A 22,387-nucleotide genomic window follows, 5' to 3' on the forward strand; every position below is an offset into this window, starting at 1 on the left:
GCAGAAATTTGGTATTTCTAATGACAGAAAATGGACACGGTTCTGTGGATTTGGAAAGGTGGGGTGTGTTAGAAGAAGGTGTGGAGAAAGGGAATATGAACTACAGTGTGGTTGCCGTTGAGCTCCTGGGCCTGCCTGTTGCTGATGCTACTAGTTGTTTATCAAATAGCTTTTCTTGTCCTGAAGTTGTTTAAAAAGATAAAAGAAGTAGCTGAAATCTGCAGAAGGCAGCACTGCTCTCTGCTGCCCCTTCTCCTGCAACGCCAGGAGCATTTTTGTAGGTTTGGTGAGCCCCATCAGAGAATGGATTCTGTTCAAACTCAGTTTCTTTGTTTGCTTGTTTTGGGCCTTGCTTTTGTTGTTCTGGTTTGGTTTTGTTCCCTTGGGATGGTTCTGGCTGGCTAATTTTACAACCTGTAGTTTCAAATGCAGATCTCACCACTGGGGAGGGGATGGGTCAAGGACAAGTTCAGTGGTCATTGGCTAAGCCAGATCACTCCTTTTCCATCAGTTTAAGTAGGTTCAGCAGAGCTCTAAGTAACATTATAACCTTCCTAAAGACAAATTTATTTGTCTGATCTGTTAGTTAGAGTGCATATTCTCCATAAAAGTTGCTCCCTTTCAGACATGCTGGTGAAGTTTCACAGACCTGTTTGGCCATTCACCTTGTGGCTCAAAACCCTTGTGGCATGGCAGGCTTGTTTCTTCTACTGTATTTTTTACTGCCCTTTGAGTGACATCATTTAAATGATGAGTCTCTGAGAGATGATTCATACCAAAAAAGATCTAATAATTGTTACCAGTTATTCAAATCAGTGTTACTGATTTCCCGCATCCTCCCACTGGTCCCTTGAGCTCCCCCACCCACTCGTTTTTCCTAATAATTCCCAGGCTTTCTGGCTGTAGGCTCAGTATGCCCTTGTCTGTGTTACTGTGCTAAGGTGTAAGTATCTAGCTCTCCCCAGAGGAACATTTAGGGCTTGGCTGCAGCAACTTGCGTAGGCCGATAGGAGCTGGAATTGAACTGGCAAGGTAGATTGACTACTGGCAGCTTCATTAAAGCTTCAAACCGCGTTCACAGCACATCTTCTGCTTCACTCTGCTGCAGCAGTGCTGTTGGCAATCGCAGAGGTAGCTAGTTCAAAGCTAGATGAGTAATGTATCTGCAGGCTACAGTATTGGGGTGCAGAGAGCTACAAACGGGACTCTTTAGGGGAGTTCTGCAAAGAGTTACACTAATTACACACTCGGCAATAGCAGAGACTTGCACCAGTAGCGACCCCACATGCTGCTGCTGTGCTGGTTTGTAGCTCTGATTGTTTCTTCTCTTTCATAAATAAGATCTTCAACTCATGAGGCTTGTTCCTCCAGCACGGTGAATTGAAATGTGTATTGTGCAGTGACTCAGGTTGTCAATGTCAACAGTAAGCGGCTGTTGAGAGCAGCCCTATTTTTTTCAAGCAGCTCCTCAGTCTGGCCCCTTTTTGCCATCATGTTCTTCTCTTTTCATATCCCTGTGCATTCTTCCTTGATCTTGGCTGTCTGAGTCCCTTCCACATCTGTATTCTCATTTCTTTTACCTTCATCACTTGTTCTCTCTTCAGTAATTTTTCCATTGGCAGGAACACACTTGATCTTGGCCAGAGCAGGATGGATCTAGAGGCCCAGAGATGGAAAAGGGTGAAGCTGGATCAGTTCTGGATGCCCACAATGGGGTATTTCAGAACACATCGACATTAAGGCAGCTGAAGTTGGTTTTAGAGGTATCTGTGGCTGTGTGAGACTCTCTTGTGCAAGGCCTAAAAGAAACAAAAGCATAGCCTTACAGTTGCATGGATCTACAGAGTTGTTCTCCCCTAAGCAAGGAAAACAGTCTTTCCCCTTATTAGCCCTGGGGGCAGGGTGTTAATCTGACTTTGAGGGGTGGGAGAGTTGTTAGCTCACTGAAATTTGTGCTGTCAAAAATCCTATGCCAGAAGTGAAAAGCCACATCTGTCATGCAGCTCATTTGGTGGCTCTTGCTGGGAGGGGTTGGGATGGCAACAACTGAAAATAGGAATGTTCTCCCCAGTATTTGAGGTGAGTTGTTAATTTCCCAGACAGTGGTGAGGAGAATGAAAAGGATATTGAGGAAACAGGGCACAGAGAGACGGTCTTAGTTAATAAGAGGACATAGAGAAGCTCTTCAGATGACTAATAAAAATTCAGTCAACTCCCTAATACCCCAGTTTTTTAAAAGGGAAAAAACCCCCCTTGTTTGGGGTTTTCCTATAGAGGAGATATAAGGATCTGTTATAATATTAAAGAAAGGGATCTAAAGCATAATCAGTCCCTCACACAGAATTCCTGGATTTTCTAGCTCGTTATGGGTTCCAAGCCATGCAAACCAGTGCGTTGATCACAAGGACTGTGGCTTGTTAGCCCTGGTTCTGCAGCCTGTGAGCTTAGCCCCCAGCTAAACCGACAGCTCTTCTGGCGAGAGCGCTTTACATAGCAACCTCCTCTTGTGCTGGATTGCATTCGCTGCTCTGCGCCGGGGTGAAAAGTCCTGTGCAGCATGTGTTGTCCTAGCAGAACGAGCTCACACGAAAAGAGCAATATAGCTGCCCCCTTTCTTCCTTTCTGGAAAAAGCAAGTGAATTTATGGCCGTTCTTGTGCGTGTAGTAAAGCTGGCACCACAAGCCCTACTTTGTCAGCAGTAGGGTAGTTGAGGGGAAGAAAAGCTTGGCGTAACCTTTGGTATGTTATTTATTATCACTTTGCAGCCCCCTGGAAAATGAACTTTAGAAAATTCTGAGCCGATGGTAACGGTGAACACTGGGAAAACCCGGGAATCAGCAAATCCATTGTGTTGTGCTGACAGAAAGATACTGTTACAACACACTTTAGCTGCCAACTTGCTGCAGTCACTCAATCCATCATGGTGGGCTGTTGGATCACAAGCCAGTGAAACTCAGCCTGGCGTGTTATTTTAGTCTTACATGGACTGTGAGATAAACGGGGCATGAACCGGCCCCCTGGCAGGGGGTCGACCCCTAGCGCCCTCATTAAAGTGCCAATCAAAAAGAGTAATGGAACAGGGAATGGAAAGCTGGCTTCTTCAGCCTGTTACTGCTCTCAGTCTGAGCAACTTTCACAAGCCAAGGGAAACATTTCTCTTCTGAATAAGAGCCAGACGTCCAGAAATACCTCCTCTCCGCTTGTCTCTGTGAGAGCAAGTGCTGAGGCTCTTCTGGGTGTCTTGCTTGCAGTGGAGACCTGTTGCTTACTACTGCCTGTTCAGTGCAGGTTGCTGCAGTGCTCAGTGTTGCTGAATGTAACCCAGAAAGGCTGTAGGTGCTTGCTCTGTGGCATATGCAGGCACTGTGCTGTGCTCGCGTTGAGCATCAGTCGGTCAGTGGCATGCTTTCTGTTGCAAATTGCTCAAATTTCAGCATTTGTGTGTGAAAGATGCAGAGAACACCGCTTTCTCCCCATAGCAGCCCAGTTACCAACGCATCTAGAAGGCTCGTTTGTGTGTGCGAGGTGCCAGAGTGGATTCTTGCGCTGTGTGGGGTTATTTCAAAGTCCCACAGGAGCCCACAGCAAATAGATCCTGCAGTAATACCATAATCTTTAGGTGACTGTACAGCCAAGGGTCAGGCACACAAGCAGTGCTAAGCTGCCTATCTTTGATGGTTAACATTTCACATAGGCATGTAACCTCTGCTCTGACAGTGGCTGCTCGTCTTTCAGAGTCTGAGTGCATCCAACACTGCTGATGCTGTGGGAATTGCTATACGTCTTGCGATGCATTCTGGGTTTCTGCGGTATAAACACACGTTCCTCTGCACATTAGCTTCCTGCTGGTGTGTGCTCGGAGGAGAGGGCAAAAAGGTAGCTCCTGAAAAGGAAGAAAGGTGGGTGAAGGTCTTTGTGCTATGAGGATTTAGCATTTGATATCAGGAAGCTCAAAGCTGGGGAGTTAGCTCTTAAACCTGCTTATAAATGTCAGCTCTTGGTGTGATCTCAGTGTGGTTATGAACTTGGCAGCTGTTTATTTTTGCTCACAATGTTTTATCAGCAGATAGTTTCTCCAGGTGGACATTGGTTTGGTTTAAAATGGTGGGTTTTTTTTTTTAATGGGTAGGAGCAGCAGTTAGAATTAGTGTCAGTGAGGCAAAATGTAGAAGTAGTAACTAGTTTCATGCTACAAGACTGAAGAGTGGGCACCGTGAGTAACAGATTCTCCTGCCACAAAACTAACAAGGTGGACAAATTTCAGGCCAACATACTATTGCATACTGAGGCCATACAGACTACAGACCCCCTTTAAGAAGCATCCGAGGAAACTAATACAGGTAGCAAGTAAATAGCATGACTGGAGATGACTTTGTACTGAGCTAGGTCAGAAAGGATACTTCTATCCATTTATATACAGTATTGTGGTCTTGTCTTCTAAACAAACCTGTCTGACCTCAGGGTGTAAGGATGTTGATTCTGCATAATCCTCTGAAGATTCACAGTGCAGCTGCTGTTATACCACAGCTAAAGACATGTTCTGGCACAGAAGGTAGTGCTAAATATAATGCTCACGTTTCTGGGCTGTTTACCTCAAATACTGTTCCCTCTGTACTTTGAGATAAAAAGAAATCCTGAAAAATGTATTGGCACACAAGGGATTATGCAAAGGGCCCAGAACTGCACGCCGGCCCCCTGGCAAGCATCCCTGGTAGTGTTCTCACTGCTATTAGAGCTGATATGTCACCTTACCAAAATAGGGTTGGGGGGGGGGGGGGGGGGGGGGGAGTTTGGTCCTGCAAATGGTGGTTTGTGCCGTGTTCCCCGTCTCCCCCAACCCCCCAACATGCAGGCACAATTATTTTGCTGCACCATTATCCTGGTACCTGGTGGGTTGTACTGCTGATTGGCGACTGTTTGCCAAGGGCCTTGAAGCAACAGTCATTAGCGACGGTGAGTCACCCTCCTTGGGCAAAGCAAATGTTTGCTGTGGCTCTGGCTAGAGGGCTGAGGGACAGTTGGTAGGATAGAGTTCTGTTTGGTAAATTTTCTGCGGCATCCAGGGACTTTTTTTGCTGGCATTTTCAGCATGCAGAAACAATTGTTCTGTAGCTGCCATACACAGTCCTTGTCCTTTGGGTGACCCAGGCATTTATCCCAAATGTAAATGCACATGAAAGCTGTTTACTTCTCTCACGGCCTTTTAGTGCTTTTGAGTCAGCCCAGCGTAGGCCTGAGGTGCAGGGTTATTCTTACCCACTGGGAGAACGCTGCGTGCTGGGCGCGTTGCTTGGGCAAGAGTGTGTCCGCCACAGAGAAAAACCCCCAGAACAAAACCCCCTTGTGCTAGTGGAGGCCGACCGCATCGAGGCACCAAAACTGTACAACAGGCCGGTAATAGAACTGATATAACGCCATAGGCATGCATCGCTTATGTAACTACGGTTCGCTCTAAGATTATTTTTATTTCTATACTAGAATGCGCTGTAGTTCTACCGAGGAAAACAAAAAAAAGAAATTCCCCCCCCCTCCAGTGTTTTGTCAGTGGTTAATGAGTAACATTTTATTTTTCTTCCCCCTTTTTTGGCAAGCCGCCTTTCATACGATTAACACTGCGCTCCCTCACATCGATGAGACCCGTGCAAAGCCAGGCACAGTGCAAGGCCGCAGCCTTGGGTACACAGCTGGTGCTGGGTTGTTTTAATCTTTCCTTATGGGCTCCCACTTCAGGAAAGGTGCTGATGGACAGCTATGAGAAGCATACGGCTCAGTCAAGCTGATCCGCGGCCCCTGTTAATGAAACATTTTCTCGGCCAGGTACCTGAGGCAGGTGGCTTTACCCTGTCCTGATTCCGTTCTTAAGGCCGTCAGAGCACTGGGGCAGCTACCAGAAGGTACAGCGCGCAGTACCTGTTGTACTCTGCACAGGCGGCTGTAATAAAGGTGACCCCGTGATACAGGTGGGGGATTGGCAGTGGTTTGGTCCTAGCCCTACACTTGATAAAACTAAGCAGCATAACCTCTACTGAATAAGCATCTACTATCAAGCTTGAGTTTTACAGAAGTCTGGACCGGAATCCAAAGCGCTGGGCAGTTTGATTTTTTTTTCCCCCAGGAAAATAAGGCTATCTGTTCCTTCTTTGTAACAAGGGCGCTTTTAAGACTAGAGAGTTTGGTGTATGGCCATAATGTTTCAAGATAGAAAAAAAAGTATCAGTATGGATGTATATACATGGAGGAGGTATACTAAAAAGTATATAAGCATATACACACACAGAGTGTTATTCTTTGTAAGAAACCAAGTTGTATAAGTGGATTTTGAGCAACTGTTGTCTTAATTAAAATGCAGTTGTTTAGTTTTGGGTTTTTTTCTTTTAAATATCTTTGCAGCAGTCTGTAACCTGAAGAGCGTATACTCCTCAAAACCTGCTTTTTCAGCCCCAGGTACCAGAGGTGAAATCATCCTGATTAGCAGATAGAGGTCTGTTCTTCTAAGAAGAGAAGCAGAGCAAGGAAGGTTATTCCTAGAGGAGTCATCAGCTAGCGGTTCGTGCACTGTAGGAAACAGGTCAGTGCTAAGCTGTGTTACAGAGAAAAAGAGAAAAAAGTTAAAAAACCCCAGAGAGTTGGCCTGGGATCCTAGAAAGTATTCTATTGATGAGAAAAATAGATAAATGCTGAAAACCATCATGCAGTCTAGGAAACGGGAAAGCAAATAGATCAAATCCTCCTCGTCACAGGGAATTGTTATGATTATTTTTCTGGTTTGAGATGTGGACCATTTAGCCACTTACATTCTCGCCACAAAAATGTAAGCACTGCACTATTTCGGTAAACAGCATTCACAACTGGAGCTGTGCAGATAGCATCAGCTGGCTGATTTATTAGCAAGCTGTTCAGCAGCAGCAGGATGGGAAGGCTGTTGGTCACATCTTGCACACTGTTTACCTCATTTTGTACCTCTCCCTGTATTTCCTGTTTTACTGCCTAGACTTGATTTATACATGGCCAGGTTTAAGTAGGTAATAGACTTGTTTATGATGCACTAATGACTCTAACAGAAAGTCTGTTTCAGCCTGACCGTACCACAGTAAGATGCGTAAGTGCAGGTAGACCCTCACCCCTGCTTTGAAGTAACGCATCTAAAAGTTACCGAACACTTTTTTCTGTGACTTCAGAAAGTGATTGATTTCTCTTCTTCCAGAGGCAGCAAGCGGGCAGCCACCTTATCTGCTCCTCCCACCTGTGCCGTGCTAGATCCTGCTACCAGGTGAGGCCTGTCGCCAGGAATTTCATTTGGTTGCAAAATCATGTATTGCTGAGCCGTGCGGGGCTGGCCTCTTTTAGCAGGCACATTATGCACATGTTCCCTTTATCTCTGTACTTTTGCAGTACCAGTAATAAGGTTTCCTCAGCAAAAAAAAAAAGACTCTTAGTGGCCTTGTCACCTTCCTGTTAGCCATCAGCGTATCAGAGCTTAGAACAATAGGATCCAAAATAGCAGTTCTCCATGTTTTGATTGCTCTGTCAGATACAGGGCAGCAAAACAGAAGTTTGCGGCCACAGCTGCGGATTTAGGTCAGAACAGAAAGGACTTTTGTAGTTCTGCTTGTCCGGAATTGCTCCTAGAGTAATACAACATCACCATCTGTGTTCTTCTCTGTATCTTGCACATCAAAAACTTGATAACCTAATGCAGTCACAAGTCTGTCTTTAGCAACAGCAGAATGCATGAGTCTGGATAAGTGTTAGAAATATCAGGATCCTTTTTTCCCACCTAAAATATTATTAATATCTCAAGTTCACTTTTTTTTTGGAAGTGTACTGTTTGACTTTAAGTCTGCATTGTACAGCTTGGGTAGGTGATGTGTAGCGTGAGGCATTACTATAGCACAAAAGCATTTATCAGCCGTGCTGACCATCCAGATGTGTAAGAAAGATGTCCAGACTTTATTTTACAAGATATGCTTTTTTCTCTGACGTCTCAGTAGCTTAGCATCTAGATTTCCCACTCTTAAATGACTTGTGGAAAATCAGACTGTCTCAAACGCAGCTTATCCGCGTGTCCAGGTCAGAGGAACGCAGGGTAAGTCTGGGTTTGACCCGCAGTGACAACCAACACTCCAGGGGGTTGTTGTCCAGGTTTTACCTCAAACAGCAGAATTACATGATGCAGGAACAGTCTTGAGGGCTGTTCTGCCACAAAAGGCTTGGAGAATTACTCGTTCCTGTCCTCCACAGTTGCTTTCTGTCCCCGCACATAATTAATAGTTTTGCAAGCAAGGGAGGAATCAATTTATAGCACTTCTCCAGAATTATGGTAAAATACCTCTTATGGCAATAATCTTTATTTTACATTTCTTCAGTAGCAATGCCAGCAAGAGAACAGTTATCAGGGTAGGCAGAGAACAAGTTGTACAGCTCTCAGCAGAATACAGGGAAAATCAAAGCAAACTGGCTGAAGCGAAGTATTTCTACCTCAGCGTATCACAGTATGGGTTACAGGGTTTTTGACATAGTACCTGCATTGTTGATGGGTTATTTAATCTTTATTAGAGTGTGAAGGTGAACAGCTTTTTACAAAGACTTGAGCAAAGAGGCATGAAAAAGTATTGTCCTCCCTGAATTGTATTAGCTGTGCGCGAAGGACAGTGGGCAGGTGGAGGAAGCTGTGTTACTGTCTCTCCTTGGTGAATTTTTTCCTCTCCAGCTTCTGAAATGTGAAGACTGAATCTGCTTTCATTGCTGCAGCAGTCCTACCTCCTCCAACGCAAGCAGGCTCAGCGGGGTAAGCACACTGTCTTCATAAGGCTCAGAATCCAAAGAACTTTGCAGAATTTGGTAAATGGAACTATTACCTTGTCCTGTCTGCTTACAGCTTGTGTTTGAGTTCTTAAGGATTTGAGGGAAAGCTGGAGCCTCACACTTACTCTCCACAACCGCTGTAAACTATTTTTGAGTATGGCTCCTGGAATCTGAAAGTTATATTTATTCACTGAGTAATAATGTTAGTAGTGCCAATAGCAATGGGAAGTCCACAGTAAGAGTTCTGAAATTATATAAAAATAGTTGAGTTACAGCAATAAATAGCATCATTTGCGCTTTTGAAAACACCGAAGTTCTGATGCAGTTTGGTTTGGAATGCTGAATGAGGCAATAGGCTTCCTTCAGCTATGTCTGTACATCCCTCCCTGTAACCAGCACTGTGAGCGTGCCCTTCAGAGAAAACCGCCTCGTCTACAGACGAGTGAGCAGCCTCAGCCGCCGTACTCGGGAGGAGAACAGCATCAGGAACAGCACCGTAACACAGGGGAATAGCCTACGCCAGTTAGGGTCCGTGCTACTCACACACTTCTAGGCTAGCAGGTACACTTTTCAAAGGCTTAAACAATGTTCTGTTTAATCCTTATCAACAGTCACAAGAACAGGTTAAGCACAGTCCAAAAGGAATAACCAAATACACAAACTGGAGCCATTATCTACTGTGGCTCCCTGGGTGCGGGTAACTCAAAGGGTAACTTTTCAGGCGCTTGCACGTCAGCAATGTGATTGTTACAAAAGTTAAGTATTCAGGCCATCCTCCTGTAACTTCTCAACACAGAGCTGTGAACTACTTCTTGTTTTCCTTCCCCATCTACTTACCATCTTTAACAGCTAAATACTTGCTGCATTAAAAAAGAATTTTCCAGGGGAGAGAAGCAGGGAGCCTTGGTAGCAGAGTCCAACAGGACCCACACGTTAAAGCACTGTTGAGCCAATGCACTTGCACTTGTTGAATTCCTTATTTTACTTGAAAATTATACATAGAAATATACAAAAGCGATGCACTAAATCAGTTTCATTTGCATAACGGACCTTTATGGATTTTGATTTCCAGTCACAGACCATCCACACATCAACTGATACCACGCTTTCTCCTTAGACAATAATCCTCTGCCTTTCACCTTAGAGTTGAGAACTGGTTTAATTATAACCTTCATTCCTGTATGCCTTCATGAAAGGATATTAAAAGGTAAACTAAGTTGAAAGTAAAGCTGTAGGGGGCCCCTTGCTTTGAGTCAAAGGTTTACAAAGTAACGCTTTCAGAGTGTAGGTTACTCAGCAGTTTTAGGCCAGTTTTGTGTTCACACTTGAACCTTGCACAGCAAAAGGCCGTAGTGCGGGCAGACCTTCCGCCCAGTGGCTGAACTACTCCAGGGAGCAAACAGGAAAATGAGATTTCCTAGCTGCTGTGAATAAAGGTATGTACGTACCCTCATGCCTCAGCCTTCACCTTGGGTAAAGACGAGGAGACAAATACTGATTTGATGTACAACATCTGAAAATGCACGTTCTTTTTATTATTTCAAAAGTGTTTCATTTTGAAGAGGTTGTCATGAAGACAAATGATGCAGTGATTTCCTCTCCCCCCACGCCCCCGGCATTTCTAATGCTAGCAGAATTCCACACTAACCAGCCAGCTACACGCGTACTCAGTCCGAGTGAGGGGGAAAACTGAAGTTAAAGATCTCAGTTGCCAAGGCTGCTCACTTGAACTGCTTTAAAACCAGCTTAGAAGCAGGGGCCTTCAGAGGTGCAGACTTTGTTAGGTGTAAGCACTGTATTCAGAACAGAATCAGCTGCTTCTTGTCCAATATTTTGAAAATGTAATTGAATTAGTGAGTCCTCACTGCCAGATTTAACAAAATGCTTTTTTCTTTTTTGTCAAAACCGAGGATGACATTTCAGTGGAACACTAGGTATGCAGGCATTTAGCTGTACCAGTGATTTAAGAAAAATAACCCCAACCCCGACTAACAATCCCAACCAATGCACTCTAATCACAGCGTAAAGCTCTGAAAAGAGGCAGTCTCTGCTCCAACAGCTGCAATTAACTCCTAATTTTATTTTTAAAAAACGTTTATCTACATTCCTGCACTGTGAAAATCAGCTTTCTCAAGGGAAAAAACAAAAAAGAGAGAGAGAGAATGGCTAGTTTCAGGTAGTGCAGTAAGTCTCAGCATAGCTCCTTTAATTTCTTTACACAGTAAACAGACTTCTATTTATACCAACACCCTGGTTTGTACTTTCTTATTTACATGAAACAGTTTTACATATATACATGTTAGCAAAATACAGCACTTCTCCCAGAACCAAATGCATTTCAGCTGCATCTTTGTTATACAACTAGTTAAAAAAAAAGCCCACCTCACTTGTTTTCCTATGCACAATGATTCCATTTAGCTAAATACTAAAATCGGATTTATTTCCGTCCCATGTAGTACTTTCTCTGGTTACAGAGTACCACCGGCTCCAGACGGGTACTTGCAGTCCACTCTGGCAGTAAGGAACAGGTTTCAAGAGTCCAGCTCTAATTGTTCTTGATTTTCACTCAGTCTTAACATAAGCTGTTGTTCATAATAAAGGCTCTTTGCATAGTTTATTTCTTGAGACAGCTTTACTGCAAGAACTTCAGATTTCACTTTCACCTGCAAAAAGAAATGTGATTTGTCTTAATGTGGTACTGCTATTGTCTAAAGCCGAATACATTTATTTTTTATTACTTAACTAACTGAAGGGTTTAGGTTTGAAGTCACCTGTAAGGAACAGAAATGTTTCAGTGGAGATTCCTTCTCAGTGCTGAGGCTGAAGTAAGGAAGAAGTAAGAGAGGGAGAGAGAGGTAGTGATGGGTATTTTAGGATGAGAGCAGAAACATCTTGTGATATGTGAAGTTATTTCCTTTGCTTCCCCTCCTACCTTTTATCTGGCTTGTCTGTTTGGAATGTAAACTGACTCAGGTCAGGGGTGAGCTTGTAACCTTGCCTGTAAAACAGACCCCTGAGCAACTACTGTAATGAAGCAAAAAAACCCTGTGTCGGGTTTTGGAAGGGAGAGTTCTGATTAACTTTTACATGCACGACATAAACACTCTTTCCAATCTTAGACGCTTTGCAGTAAAAAAACCCTATGTATAGGAGGAGAAGACTAGAGTAAATAGACTAAATAGACAGCAAAGTACTTGAGTTTCATGTAGGTATTGTAAAGTTAAAAGCCCTTCTCAGGTAAATACACATTTCCTACTGTAACTTTTCTGCCTGCAGGAATATTATAGATTTTGCCTTCGGTTTAGGGAGCAAGTTCTGCTGTCACCTAAACCTTTTCGGCAGCAGCTACTTTCACTGCCGACAGAACAAAGTTTTCATTGTTATGCAGCACAGGAAAACTAACGCTAAGACTACAAACACTTTCAGCACCAGTACAGGCATAAAGGGGAAAAGAAACACCTCCTGAATGAAACGATAGGCGCTAGATCCTTACCATTGGTTTTTGTTGTGATGGGCCTGGCATCGCTACACCACTACTTGTATTAACTGCTTTCTTCGTCAACTGTATATACACGTTCCCATGGTCTTTTGAAACAAGGCAGTGGTAGAGATCATCATACTTGACTTCCAGGAAGATGGCCTCGCGGTCCGTGTAGTCACTGCTCTTCAGGAAATAAACAGCTTTAGATGAAATGAGAACACAATAGCTGTCTATGTTCTCCACTGCTATGAAGCTGCAAAGAAGGAAAAAAGAAGAAAAATTACTCACTTGAAGCTAAAAATAGTAAACTAACAAATGTCTTCACCTGTTATGTTTTGAGTGACCTTTAGAAGTCTTTCAGAAAAATTAATAGCGTAACATGTACAATTCATCTGTATTTAATTTAAACTGTTCTAAAAATCAAGCTGATGAAGTACCCTCTCACCCAGTTAAAAAAGATCATGCTGTAAATCAAATATCAGCGCTAAATGCCTGGCTTCTAGCTTTGGACATTAAAAGGGCACATAAAAATATCATTTAACACGGCTTAAGGAGAGTTGCACCAGAACGCTGCAAGTCCTCGCACTGAAGTTTAATTGTAGCTAACTTCAGTTTCATTGCCGAGACGTGAAAGGTTTGCAGACGGTTATGACAAGAGCATTATCCTTCTACACACTGTAAACCTACTGTGCTTCCTTTTACCGCACACCTCCCTTGCCTTTGAAAACAAAAAACAAGTTTAACCTGCTGCCTGGATCGGTAGCTAGAAAAGAGAAATTAGCTGTTTAACACTGGGGTGAAAGGTTAAGCAGCAAGCAGGTTTCCCCAGAGAGATTAGGCTGAGTGATGAATAGGAGAGGTAAAAAAGAGTGAGTTAATAGTGAGAATTATGATGGCTGAAAAGGTTATTGTGTAAAAAAATAACAGTAAGGAACGCAAAAGTGAAATAGATAGCTCGCACACAAACGCTTCTCCCCCACTTCTGAGTTAGTACTGAAACGAACCCCATTAGTGGGTTTTTTAAAATGCTGAAGAGTTCAGAAAATGAAATATGAAATCATGACTAAGAAAGAGGGCTAGACAGAGTCGTAATGCTCTCTCAAAAACCCACAGCAGCAGAAGCATATCTGGAGAACTGAGATTCTCATGCTGTCTTGTAGGTTCAAAATTACTATTTCCTGAGCGGTTGCTCATACAAATCCGCCTGCTGTTGTCCTAACGCACCCTGCAGAATACTCCCGTCTCTGAAGTCAGCGAAGCCTGCCGGTACCAAGAGTTTCTGGTAGACCAGAAAAGTGTTCCGTCTCCAAAACTACTGTTGGCTCTACATTTCACTAACAGTTTGCACAAATTACTCTGAGCTACATCCAAATAAACCCATAGCTATAAATAGAATTTTAATAGCCAAAAATATCCCATGAGGTCAGATCACAGTTTCTTTTTGTGGTATAAAAGAATAATTCCAGTAATTTTTCTATTAATAGTCCTCTGAAAGATGGTATTCTGCACTGAACTTGTCTTCTCCGCGCCCTACGCCTCCTAGCCGCGTCGGCTGACAAGTGCCCTCCTTGCTTCCAGCAGCCTGAGAAAGGCATATGCATGTTTTCAAGTTAACAACTTACGTTTTCGTTTACGCGCTGAGAAGAGCGCAGCCGTTCTAATAAGAATAATAAAAAAGGCCTGTAATGTAGTTTGCCCAGCTCTAACCTTGGATAAAACTATGGGATAGGATAAGTGAATAGTGTTCCTTTAAGTAAAATAAAAAAGGACAAAAAAATGTGTATTTAGCTTAAAAAAAAACCCTAGGTGAAAGACAATGGTAACACTGTTACTGAAACGAGCAACTGCCCCTCAGTTTTCCACTGGAGTTCAAATGCTTTGGGTAAGGTTTTGTCTCTGAAATAAGTTAAGTAGGATGGAGAGTGGTATTTTTTATGAAGTGTCATAGAAAAACTTAATTTTAAAATAAAGCAGCATAATAGCCTGCAGAATAACAGCCTTGTTCCCTAGGACAGGCACATAACGGCAAGCACAGTGTTTTACAGAGCCCCTAGCTCTGACTCGGGTCAGACTTCCACTAGGCGCAGAACCAGCGGAAACTTGCTGGCACATTGGCTTTCTTTGCTTCTTTTCCAGCGGGGAAAGAAGATTAGAAGGTGACTCTCGGAAAGCCCTAACACTGGATCACTCTCCTTAGCAATTGTCACAGCAAAGCTGAGAAGCTTGAGAAGGTTTTGTACACCTGCAAAAGCAGAGCAGCTGTTTTCCTGATGTAGGGTGTTACAGCCCGCTACACGGGGGACATCCACGGAGAGAACCGCAGCACTGAAAGCTCCTGCAACGTTCAGTGGAAGCAACTGGGTAAGCAGGCTATGGGCTTGTGTTTCCTCCAAAAGAACAACAGATCATATACCTAATTTTCCATACAAGATTTTTACTGGTGACATGTATATATTTTGAGGAATGGAAACAGAGGTCAGTAATTCAATGGTGAAGCACAGAAACATTAGCTAATTCGTAGTTCAAGCTCTACATTTTGTTCTAAGTTTGAGTCATGCATCATTACCCATTTTCTCTTGCCAACTGTTACTTTCTTCTCAGTGTTTAGTTCTCAAAAATGGGTATTTAACCTTTTAAGATACTACTTCAAGACACTATTATTTAAAAAAAAAAACAACCAACAACCCATACTTCTACACTGTTAAAAAGATCTCAAATTAATAAAATGAAAAATTAAATGAAACATGATCCAGTAGAACAAAGTAGAAGCAACCAGATCTCTGGAGAATTTGTGGGTTTTTTAACAACATCAGGAAGTAATTACACAATATTTTCCAGAAGTGAAACAGTGAGCCTAACTGGAAAAAAATGTGGAAACATTTAGTTAGAACAGTAGAGCAAGGTATTAAACCCCCTTTTATGGATTTAACTCTGAAGGAAAATATGCAAATAATCAGGTCTTTAAATGTGTTTCTGATTATAATACTAGGATAAAAGTCAGAGGCATAATTTTGTACTTATTTTCCATGACAAGAAACACTGTTTTCTTGTTGAATGATGTTCCTAATGGTGAAAGTCACAGTGAAAGGACAGCGTGACTCGATGACAAAAGCCCACTGGTCTGCTTATGGGGTACACTTGCAAAAAGCTGACAGCTCTTTTTTGGTCACAAATTGCTCTCTTTCAGGTCTCCCCACCTAAGAGCCAGATTCTATATGCATAAAGAGCCTTAAATGAGATGAGAACAGGGTGACGAGAGTGTAAGACCACGGGGCAGAAGCTAGAATCTAGAGTGACACACAGCTTTCAGAGCCTCATCCTTGACACCGGTGAAATGAAGAGATCCTGCTGAATTGGTACCTCCCTCCACAAGCTTCACCATCGACAGTTTTAACTACTTTGCCTTGGCAGATGTGCTGATGGACAATAGATGCACAACACAGTATCTTACACTCTCTGCTGAAAACAGCTGTTCTTCAGGTAAGCGTGGTAGAGATTGGGTTAAGTAATGAATTATGCCTTAAGACCCCCATCCAACAAACCGACAGCTCCTGTAGCAACGCATAGAGATAGCTTTCCGCGTGCTCGCTCTCTATGCGGGTTTTTCCTCACTCTCAAACCTGACAGGTAACCACATTTCTACACTCTTTTCACTTGCTTTCATGAACCTGTATCCAGGGCACTCAACCATAGCTGCGTCTTTAGTGTATTACCCATGCAAACTAGTCAGTATTGACTTTTCTGGGAAAAAAAATTACTAAATTTTGCAGGTTGTTTTGGTCATTAACTGTTAACAGCCACAGCTTGGATGTTAGCTTCTGTCACATCTACACCAGAGCCAGCCAGAGTGCGCTCTGCGCAGGCCAGTGGTGGTTCACGTGTTGCTGTCACAGAAGCACTAGCCACTCCCCTAGGCTTTGGGCTACGGGAGCAGATGATAAGGGGAGAGGTACTAGCCTGCCTGTATGCATGTTACAGAGGAAGTGTAGTGCAGGGTTAAAGCACGCACTTGTTTTATCAGTGCATGCGGAGGGTCGGGCATGTGTTATGCATGTTAAATGGAGTAATGATTACCGAGAAACTTACTGAGATTTCATCTTTTGTAATGACAGAAGGGGACCAGGGACCAACAACGCAAGGCTGCGATCCTTCCCCAACCTGTACGAGATGTGTGCTCAATGGCAGGTAGCCACGAGTGAACCAGGGGAGCCACGTGGCACCTGCACCGACGTCTGATAGAGCTGGGCAGGCCCCTGCGGCAGCCATCAGGTGCTCATGCTGTGCTGCCAGTCCGTACCAACAGAAAACAAGCAAAATGCATGTGCGTGTGTGGGCGCGTAACGCAGTGTTAGCCCGTCTTCCCCAAGGACGCAAAGATACAATGGCAGCAAACAGAACTACTTAAAGCAACTGTGTAAGTCAGTACTTACAACTCATCCTGGATGTTGTCAGTCAGTTTGAACAGCTGTTCTTGTCCTTCTGCTTGACTTTCTAAATAGCGGGGCAAGAGCCCTTGAGGTCCTCTACAGCAGCGTGGCTTTCTGACTCTCTCTGCTTGTCTCCTACGTGCAAAATAGATGCAGAAAAATGACTTAGTGCAACAGCAGTGCTCTTCCCTCCACTTAAACCTGTCAACACATGAAGTTTTATTTCTTTTGAAATATGAGGTGTGACAGAGCCTTTAAAAATACAAATTCACAAATAGAGCACATAGATTCTGTAATACTCGATCTGGAAGACACGGTGTCTATTCATATACTTTCACATTTCAAAGAAACGTCTCCCAGCTTTCCCCTAGGATTAGGGGCAGTGTGCTAAATTAATAGGAAGAAGCAACCTAAACTGAGTGTGCTGTCTGCAGATTTTGGGATCTATTTATCAGCAGAGTTTTACTGATTTGACCATTTCTTCTCACTTCTCTACAGAAAATAAAAGTGCATCAACCTAGATAAAGCTCACGTTGGTGGATGGTGTCAGTCGTTTGAAAACTGAAGGGTTACCAAAATAGGAACATGCAGGTAAAAGAAAAGAAAAAGCCATGGTTAATTAGCGTTTCCGTAGTAGGGTTTCTTGAGCGTCTATTAAAAAAAACGACAAAAGACACACGCGTGTGGCCTAACAGACATCAGAGGTTGATACTGGCCATAGTGCTAAAGAACTGGAGGCTACGTTCCTCCCTTAGCAGTGTTTTGTTAAAAAATAATATTCTGAATTCCTTTAAGCTTTTGGAACACCCTACCCCGGAAGAATTGTGTTAAGGCTGCCTAGCCCTGCTTTATTCTGTGTCCTTTCCCAACAGCATCACTCCAGGTCTGCTTCATGCTTTTTTGTATCTCTCTCAGGCTACCGCTGTTAGAAATTTTCCAAGACGAATGCACCATTTTTCATTAGTGCTCTCTACTTCCCATCTTGATGCTTTGTGAAGATCCTGTACGATGACCTGCTTCTATCCTTTTGATGAAAGGACAGGAAAAACATCCCATGTAACAACACGTTCTCTTTTTAAGCTGCCTGGCAATAGCACACAAGATGTGTGCTCTACAAATCGAAGCTCTGCTTCTGCAGATGTTTTCTCTGGAGCCTTGTTTCTTTGGTACCTTTCCCTTTCAGCAGTCCTGTCCCAGACCCAAAACCCATGCACCCTTTTAAAAATCTGTTTTCCTTCGAGTCTGTGACACCCCTGCCTTTTAATGGTGACGTGTTTTTTTGCCCCTTCCCTTCTTGGCTGCAGTAGGTGTTACTGGAACGGAACCTCCTACGTGTCATTCACGACCGAGCGTCACCTTTGCTGCCCTCCCGTTGCACGACTGGCGCCTCGGCGTGTTTCGGCTTCCATTGCTCTTTCTGGTATCAAGAACGTATTTTGCAAACAAGGTCTAGAAGCCAAAGACACTGGCTTTCCGGCCCAGCAGAGCCAAGCATCAGCCAATTTCTATTTGTAATACAGTACGACTGTCTGGTAAGTTCTCATTTTGTTAGTGAGATGCTTACATCCCTGACCTGCGTAACCAGTCACGGTGGCTCAGAAGTACCGCTTATCACTGATCCTCTTTGAGAGAAACTTCAGGAGAGACAAAAAGCTCTTGCCTTCGCTTCAGCTGAACTATGGCTGCACTAAGATGGAAAGTCAGTTTGTCAGCAGGGAGGATGAAATGAAGAGTGTGAATTCTCCAACCAGAAGAATGCGAAACAGAGCAGGGGCTTAAGGAACCATAACAAATGTTGTAATTAATAGTGCCAGTAGAATGTTATCAGTCAAGTTTTCAGTTTTACCTCTGCTGACAGATGCTCTCACTGCTTCACCTGCCCTGCTGCACTGCTTTCGGGTTTGGTTAGGTGTTCATTAGTTAATTGCAGTGTCACGCATCCAAGCCAAAAAATGCTGGTATGAAAACTGCCATTTATCCCATAAAGGTGCTTAGTTTTCCTCATTTGCAAAAAGTGCAATGTCTTAAAACTGTATTCTGCCATTAGTAGCATTTCGCTGAATCAGAATAACCTAAACACTAGGTAAATAGATGACTTCCACAACCTATGTACGACTTAAAATTATTCCACTGAATAACAGCTGTATGCAGGGGTTAGAACTTCACTATTAAGTACTACGACTCCAGAGCAAGTCACCTCTCCTGCCCTTAGATGTTTTAGATGTAAGCGGGATTCATCTATCCCAGGTACGGTTATCCGACAGTGTTGTTATCCTTCTGAAGGTGAAGAAATAAGTGTCTGGTTTTACCTATTAGATTCTTAGAAAATAGTAAACAGAAGTATGCATTTGCCTTCATGAAATGCAAAATGTTGGGGCAAAGTTCTGAAGAAATCAAAGGGTTCCAAGCAGTATAATTCACATCTTGCTGTTTATCCTACTTCCTAACTTCCAAAAGCAGTGAAACGGCAAAATTTTCCTTACCCAAGAAGCCCCATTGGCCGTTAAACCTCCCTACAGCACCTGTAGCATCTATTGCCAAGTTTAAAGAGTCTAAAGCATAATGTATAGTTTTTAGCTACTGGCTCATCAAGAACTTTTACTTAGACACTTTGCTGTTACGCATTCAGGGAAGTTGGATAACCATCCATTCCAGCGCCAGCAACAGCACTGCATAATGGTTTTTACATTAACCACCTTTCGGATGAACATTCAACTGTGCTATTTTCCCCAAAATTCTGCAGTACCGTGAGAAGAGGTACCTGAAGCATCGCAAGCAAGACAGCTGTGAAAACGTGGAGAGAACAGGGCCTTTTAATCAGGCCGGTTCTGTAGAAACCAGAACACCTGCAAACACTGGTTTCTAATGCCTGGCTTAGAAGCAGGTCAGAGAGAAAATACTAGTACCACGGAAGTACTAGGCACCACAATGAACCTCTGGTAGGCGTGGCAATTTCTGAGCTGCGGGTTTGGTTGTGGGTTGGTTTTAGTTTTGTTTTTAAACGGGAGAAGTACGTAAGAGTACAGCGCTTACTGTCCCCACTGCTCCTCCCTCCATGCTCAGATGTTCATCCTGGTGATAAAAGACAATTCTCGTCTTGGTGATAAGAAGGTCAGCTGCTTTTCAACTAAGTGCCACTAGAGCTAGCATAAATCGCATTGATTTAGTCCATCAACCCCTTGGCAAACTGGCCTGTTTGGTCTGGACAGCTAAAAACATTCCACACGACTGGATTTTTTTAATCTAAAAATTTGTTCTACTGTCTCAAGTTACGTTCTGTAAATAATAAGCAATGCTGATGAAATACAAAAAGCTGAAGATTTGTAAAGCAGAACGAACGGTGGTGTGCCCACATCTGTGTTACATTAAACAGGCACTCAACAGATTTGCCTATTCTTTTTTAATAAGCACACAAAGGCAATACAAGACAGAAATGCCCTCACGTCTACTAGTCACAGCAGGGAAGAGTGCTGCTGAATGAAGGCACAAAGAGATTGGAAATGGTGTCAGAAGGTGGGGGCACACACTCCAGTTCTTCACTGGTCAGCCAGAGCTGAGCTCTGGCAAATCTCGTTTGGGATGACTTTATGCACGCTAAAACCAGCTAACAGTGTCAGCTGGTTGGCTTTTGCCTGACAGCTCACAGCATTCTTGTGATTCAGTTGACCAGTTTTAAGCCAGAAGTCTTGTAATCAAACGGATCGCCGACACGCCGACGTAAGGAAGTTGTGCAGGCAGTGCTGGTGATAATTGTTTACCACTTAGATTGAAAAAAACTCTACAAGAGACATCACATGTTTTACAGAATGGCTTTTATCTGTGTTCCTTCGCTACACGATCACCCCTAGCGGGCACCCTATCACGTTTACACTATCAGGTATGTAGACATCATTCTTGCTGAGGTGCATAAATACAGAGCGGTTTTGAGAACAGTAGCTGTTACTCATCTTTAAGTGCCTTTGGACCTAAGACATGTCCTTGAAGTGCACCTAGATTGCTTTGACAAAAGCATTAAAACAACAAAACTCAGAGGGTATCAAACTTTGTGTATCAATAGATGATAACCTCTGAAAACCAAAACATCGCACTTCCAAAACTATATACAAATAAAAGTGTGTCTGGTTTTGCTGTTGCATCTTCCGGTTTCCTCAGTATCGCACCCAGAATTCTTATTCAGAACAGAACAACTTCAGGAAATGTAGCAACTTCTCCTGAGAGGAAGAAAGCAACAAGGAAAAACCCCACGACGGACACAGCAATCACTACAACTCTTCACGTAAAACGGCTGACTGTGGAATTGCTCATCTGCCCTCTTGGAAAGAGCAGCACTGACAACTGCAGACCTGCTCAGAAAGCCCAGCTTGAGCAAGCATACAGGTTTTGATCCATAATTGGAAGAGTGCAAGGACACCCCAAATCCTGCACGAACAACAGCTCCAAGTGCAAGGGGATGCAATTCTGGCACCTGAAACCAGTATTTCGCGGGAGAGGCTCTTCACAGAGCCTTCGCCTGCTGTAAGTGCCTGCCTGTCACCAAAGCCGCGAGCCCACCTAGCTGAGACCTCTCTGGCCACAGGGCTCTCCCCCACACCCTCTAGCAATAATTTCCTTCAGCCAGGCCCAGTTCCTGCCGCCAAAACTTCCAGCAACTGTCATCAATGTGTTGCATTCATGAAGGTGTTCCACTTGAACAACGTCATCATTCCAACCCGTTCAAAGCAGTAACTTACTGGTTCTGGTACAGCTCAAATTCTGTCAGTGTTTCCATTGTAAACTTGTTTTTTCAGGTTTGCATAAAATTTATTGATAAAAGCCTGCTCTGGGCTGTAACTTGGCGTACCGACTTTCAGCCTGGGAACAATTTTTATCCCCTTGAAATAATTATAAAACAACCTTAGTTCAAACAAAGGAAAATTGGCAGGTAATATAAGCCTATGAAACAATTCAATTGCTGCTAGTATTTTGAAGAAATAATATCAAACCTGTTACTTGGCTCCGGGAAAAGTCTGCTTCATAAATACAGGGAGCGCTTTGTCTGAGGAGGCTTTAGTGCATTTCAGACGTTAAGAAGTGACTTAATCTGATAAGTTAGAGGAGGAGTACCCTTACCTCTTCTATCACAGAATGTGCAATAACAAAAATACCCGCTACAGTTGCTTGAGTTCCAGACTGAACTGCACCCGCAGCCTTCTCTGAGTGTTACCGTCCCAGGCACATCACTGCCACAAAACGAAGACAGTGCTTGTCCCATAGACGTGTAACGGGAGGGCGCAGTGTAGAGCATGCTCACAAGTGCCATAATCAATTAAATGCTAAACATTGTATACCTTAAAAATGATCCAAAAAGCCCACCCATCACAGCCACAAACTACACATGATGCAGCCATACCACAGCATCACAAGGATAAAAAACGAAAACAAACGTGTGCCATTTCTGACACGGTCTGTATTTCACATCACACCTTTGCCAAATGCTGAAAATCCACAATTTCCACGATTCTTTCCTCATTGCTGTACTCACTTTGTACTTTGTTTCAGACATTGAACCCTTGCGAGAAGCAGGGCTCTCCTGAGCATGAAGGGACAGACAGCATTATTTTTTACGTGCTAGTTTGCTGCGTCTGAGAACATTAAGGCTTGGGCCCAATTTCAGAAAAACCTACGGCAAGCTGG

The 22,387-nt window shown here is 43.4% G+C and overlaps 1 protein-coding gene and 1 long non-coding RNA gene across 5 annotated transcripts in view; one reads left to right on the forward strand and one right to left on the reverse strand.

The window, feature by feature from the left end:
* The first annotated feature begins 6,458 nt into the window (after positions 1 to 6,458).
* On the forward strand, positions 6,459 to 14,509 carry LOC142066396 (uncharacterized). The gene is made up of 4 exons (XR_012663700.1): positions 6,459 to 6,569; positions 7,206 to 7,271; positions 8,712 to 8,789; positions 14,424 to 14,509. It is a non-coding gene; the product is annotated as an uncharacterized LOC142066396 (long non-coding RNA).
* The window catches only part of VPS13D (vacuolar protein sorting 13 homolog D), a 110,860-nt gene continuing 98,237 nt past the window's right edge, over positions 9,765 to 22,387 (reverse strand). For all 4 annotated transcript variants that reach the window (XM_075113758.1, XM_075113757.1, XM_075113754.1 and 1 more), the window contains 3 exons: positions 16,718 to 16,849; positions 12,300 to 12,540; positions 9,765 to 11,469 (listed from right to left, as the gene is read on the reverse strand). In XM_075113758.1, the coding sequence (XP_074969859.1) occupies positions 11,338 to 11,469; positions 12,300 to 12,540; positions 16,718 to 16,849 (505 nt within the window). In that variant the 3' untranslated portion in view covers positions 9,765 to 11,337. The remainder of the gene's footprint in view (positions 11,470 to 12,299; positions 12,541 to 16,717; positions 16,850 to 22,387) is intronic.

This window comes from Phalacrocorax aristotelis, chromosome 19 (genome assembly GCF_949628215.1).
Source record: "Phalacrocorax aristotelis chromosome 19, bGulAri2.1, whole genome shotgun sequence".
In the NCBI taxonomy this organism is placed as follows: Eukaryota; Metazoa; Chordata; class Aves; order Suliformes; family Phalacrocoracidae; genus Phalacrocorax; species Phalacrocorax aristotelis.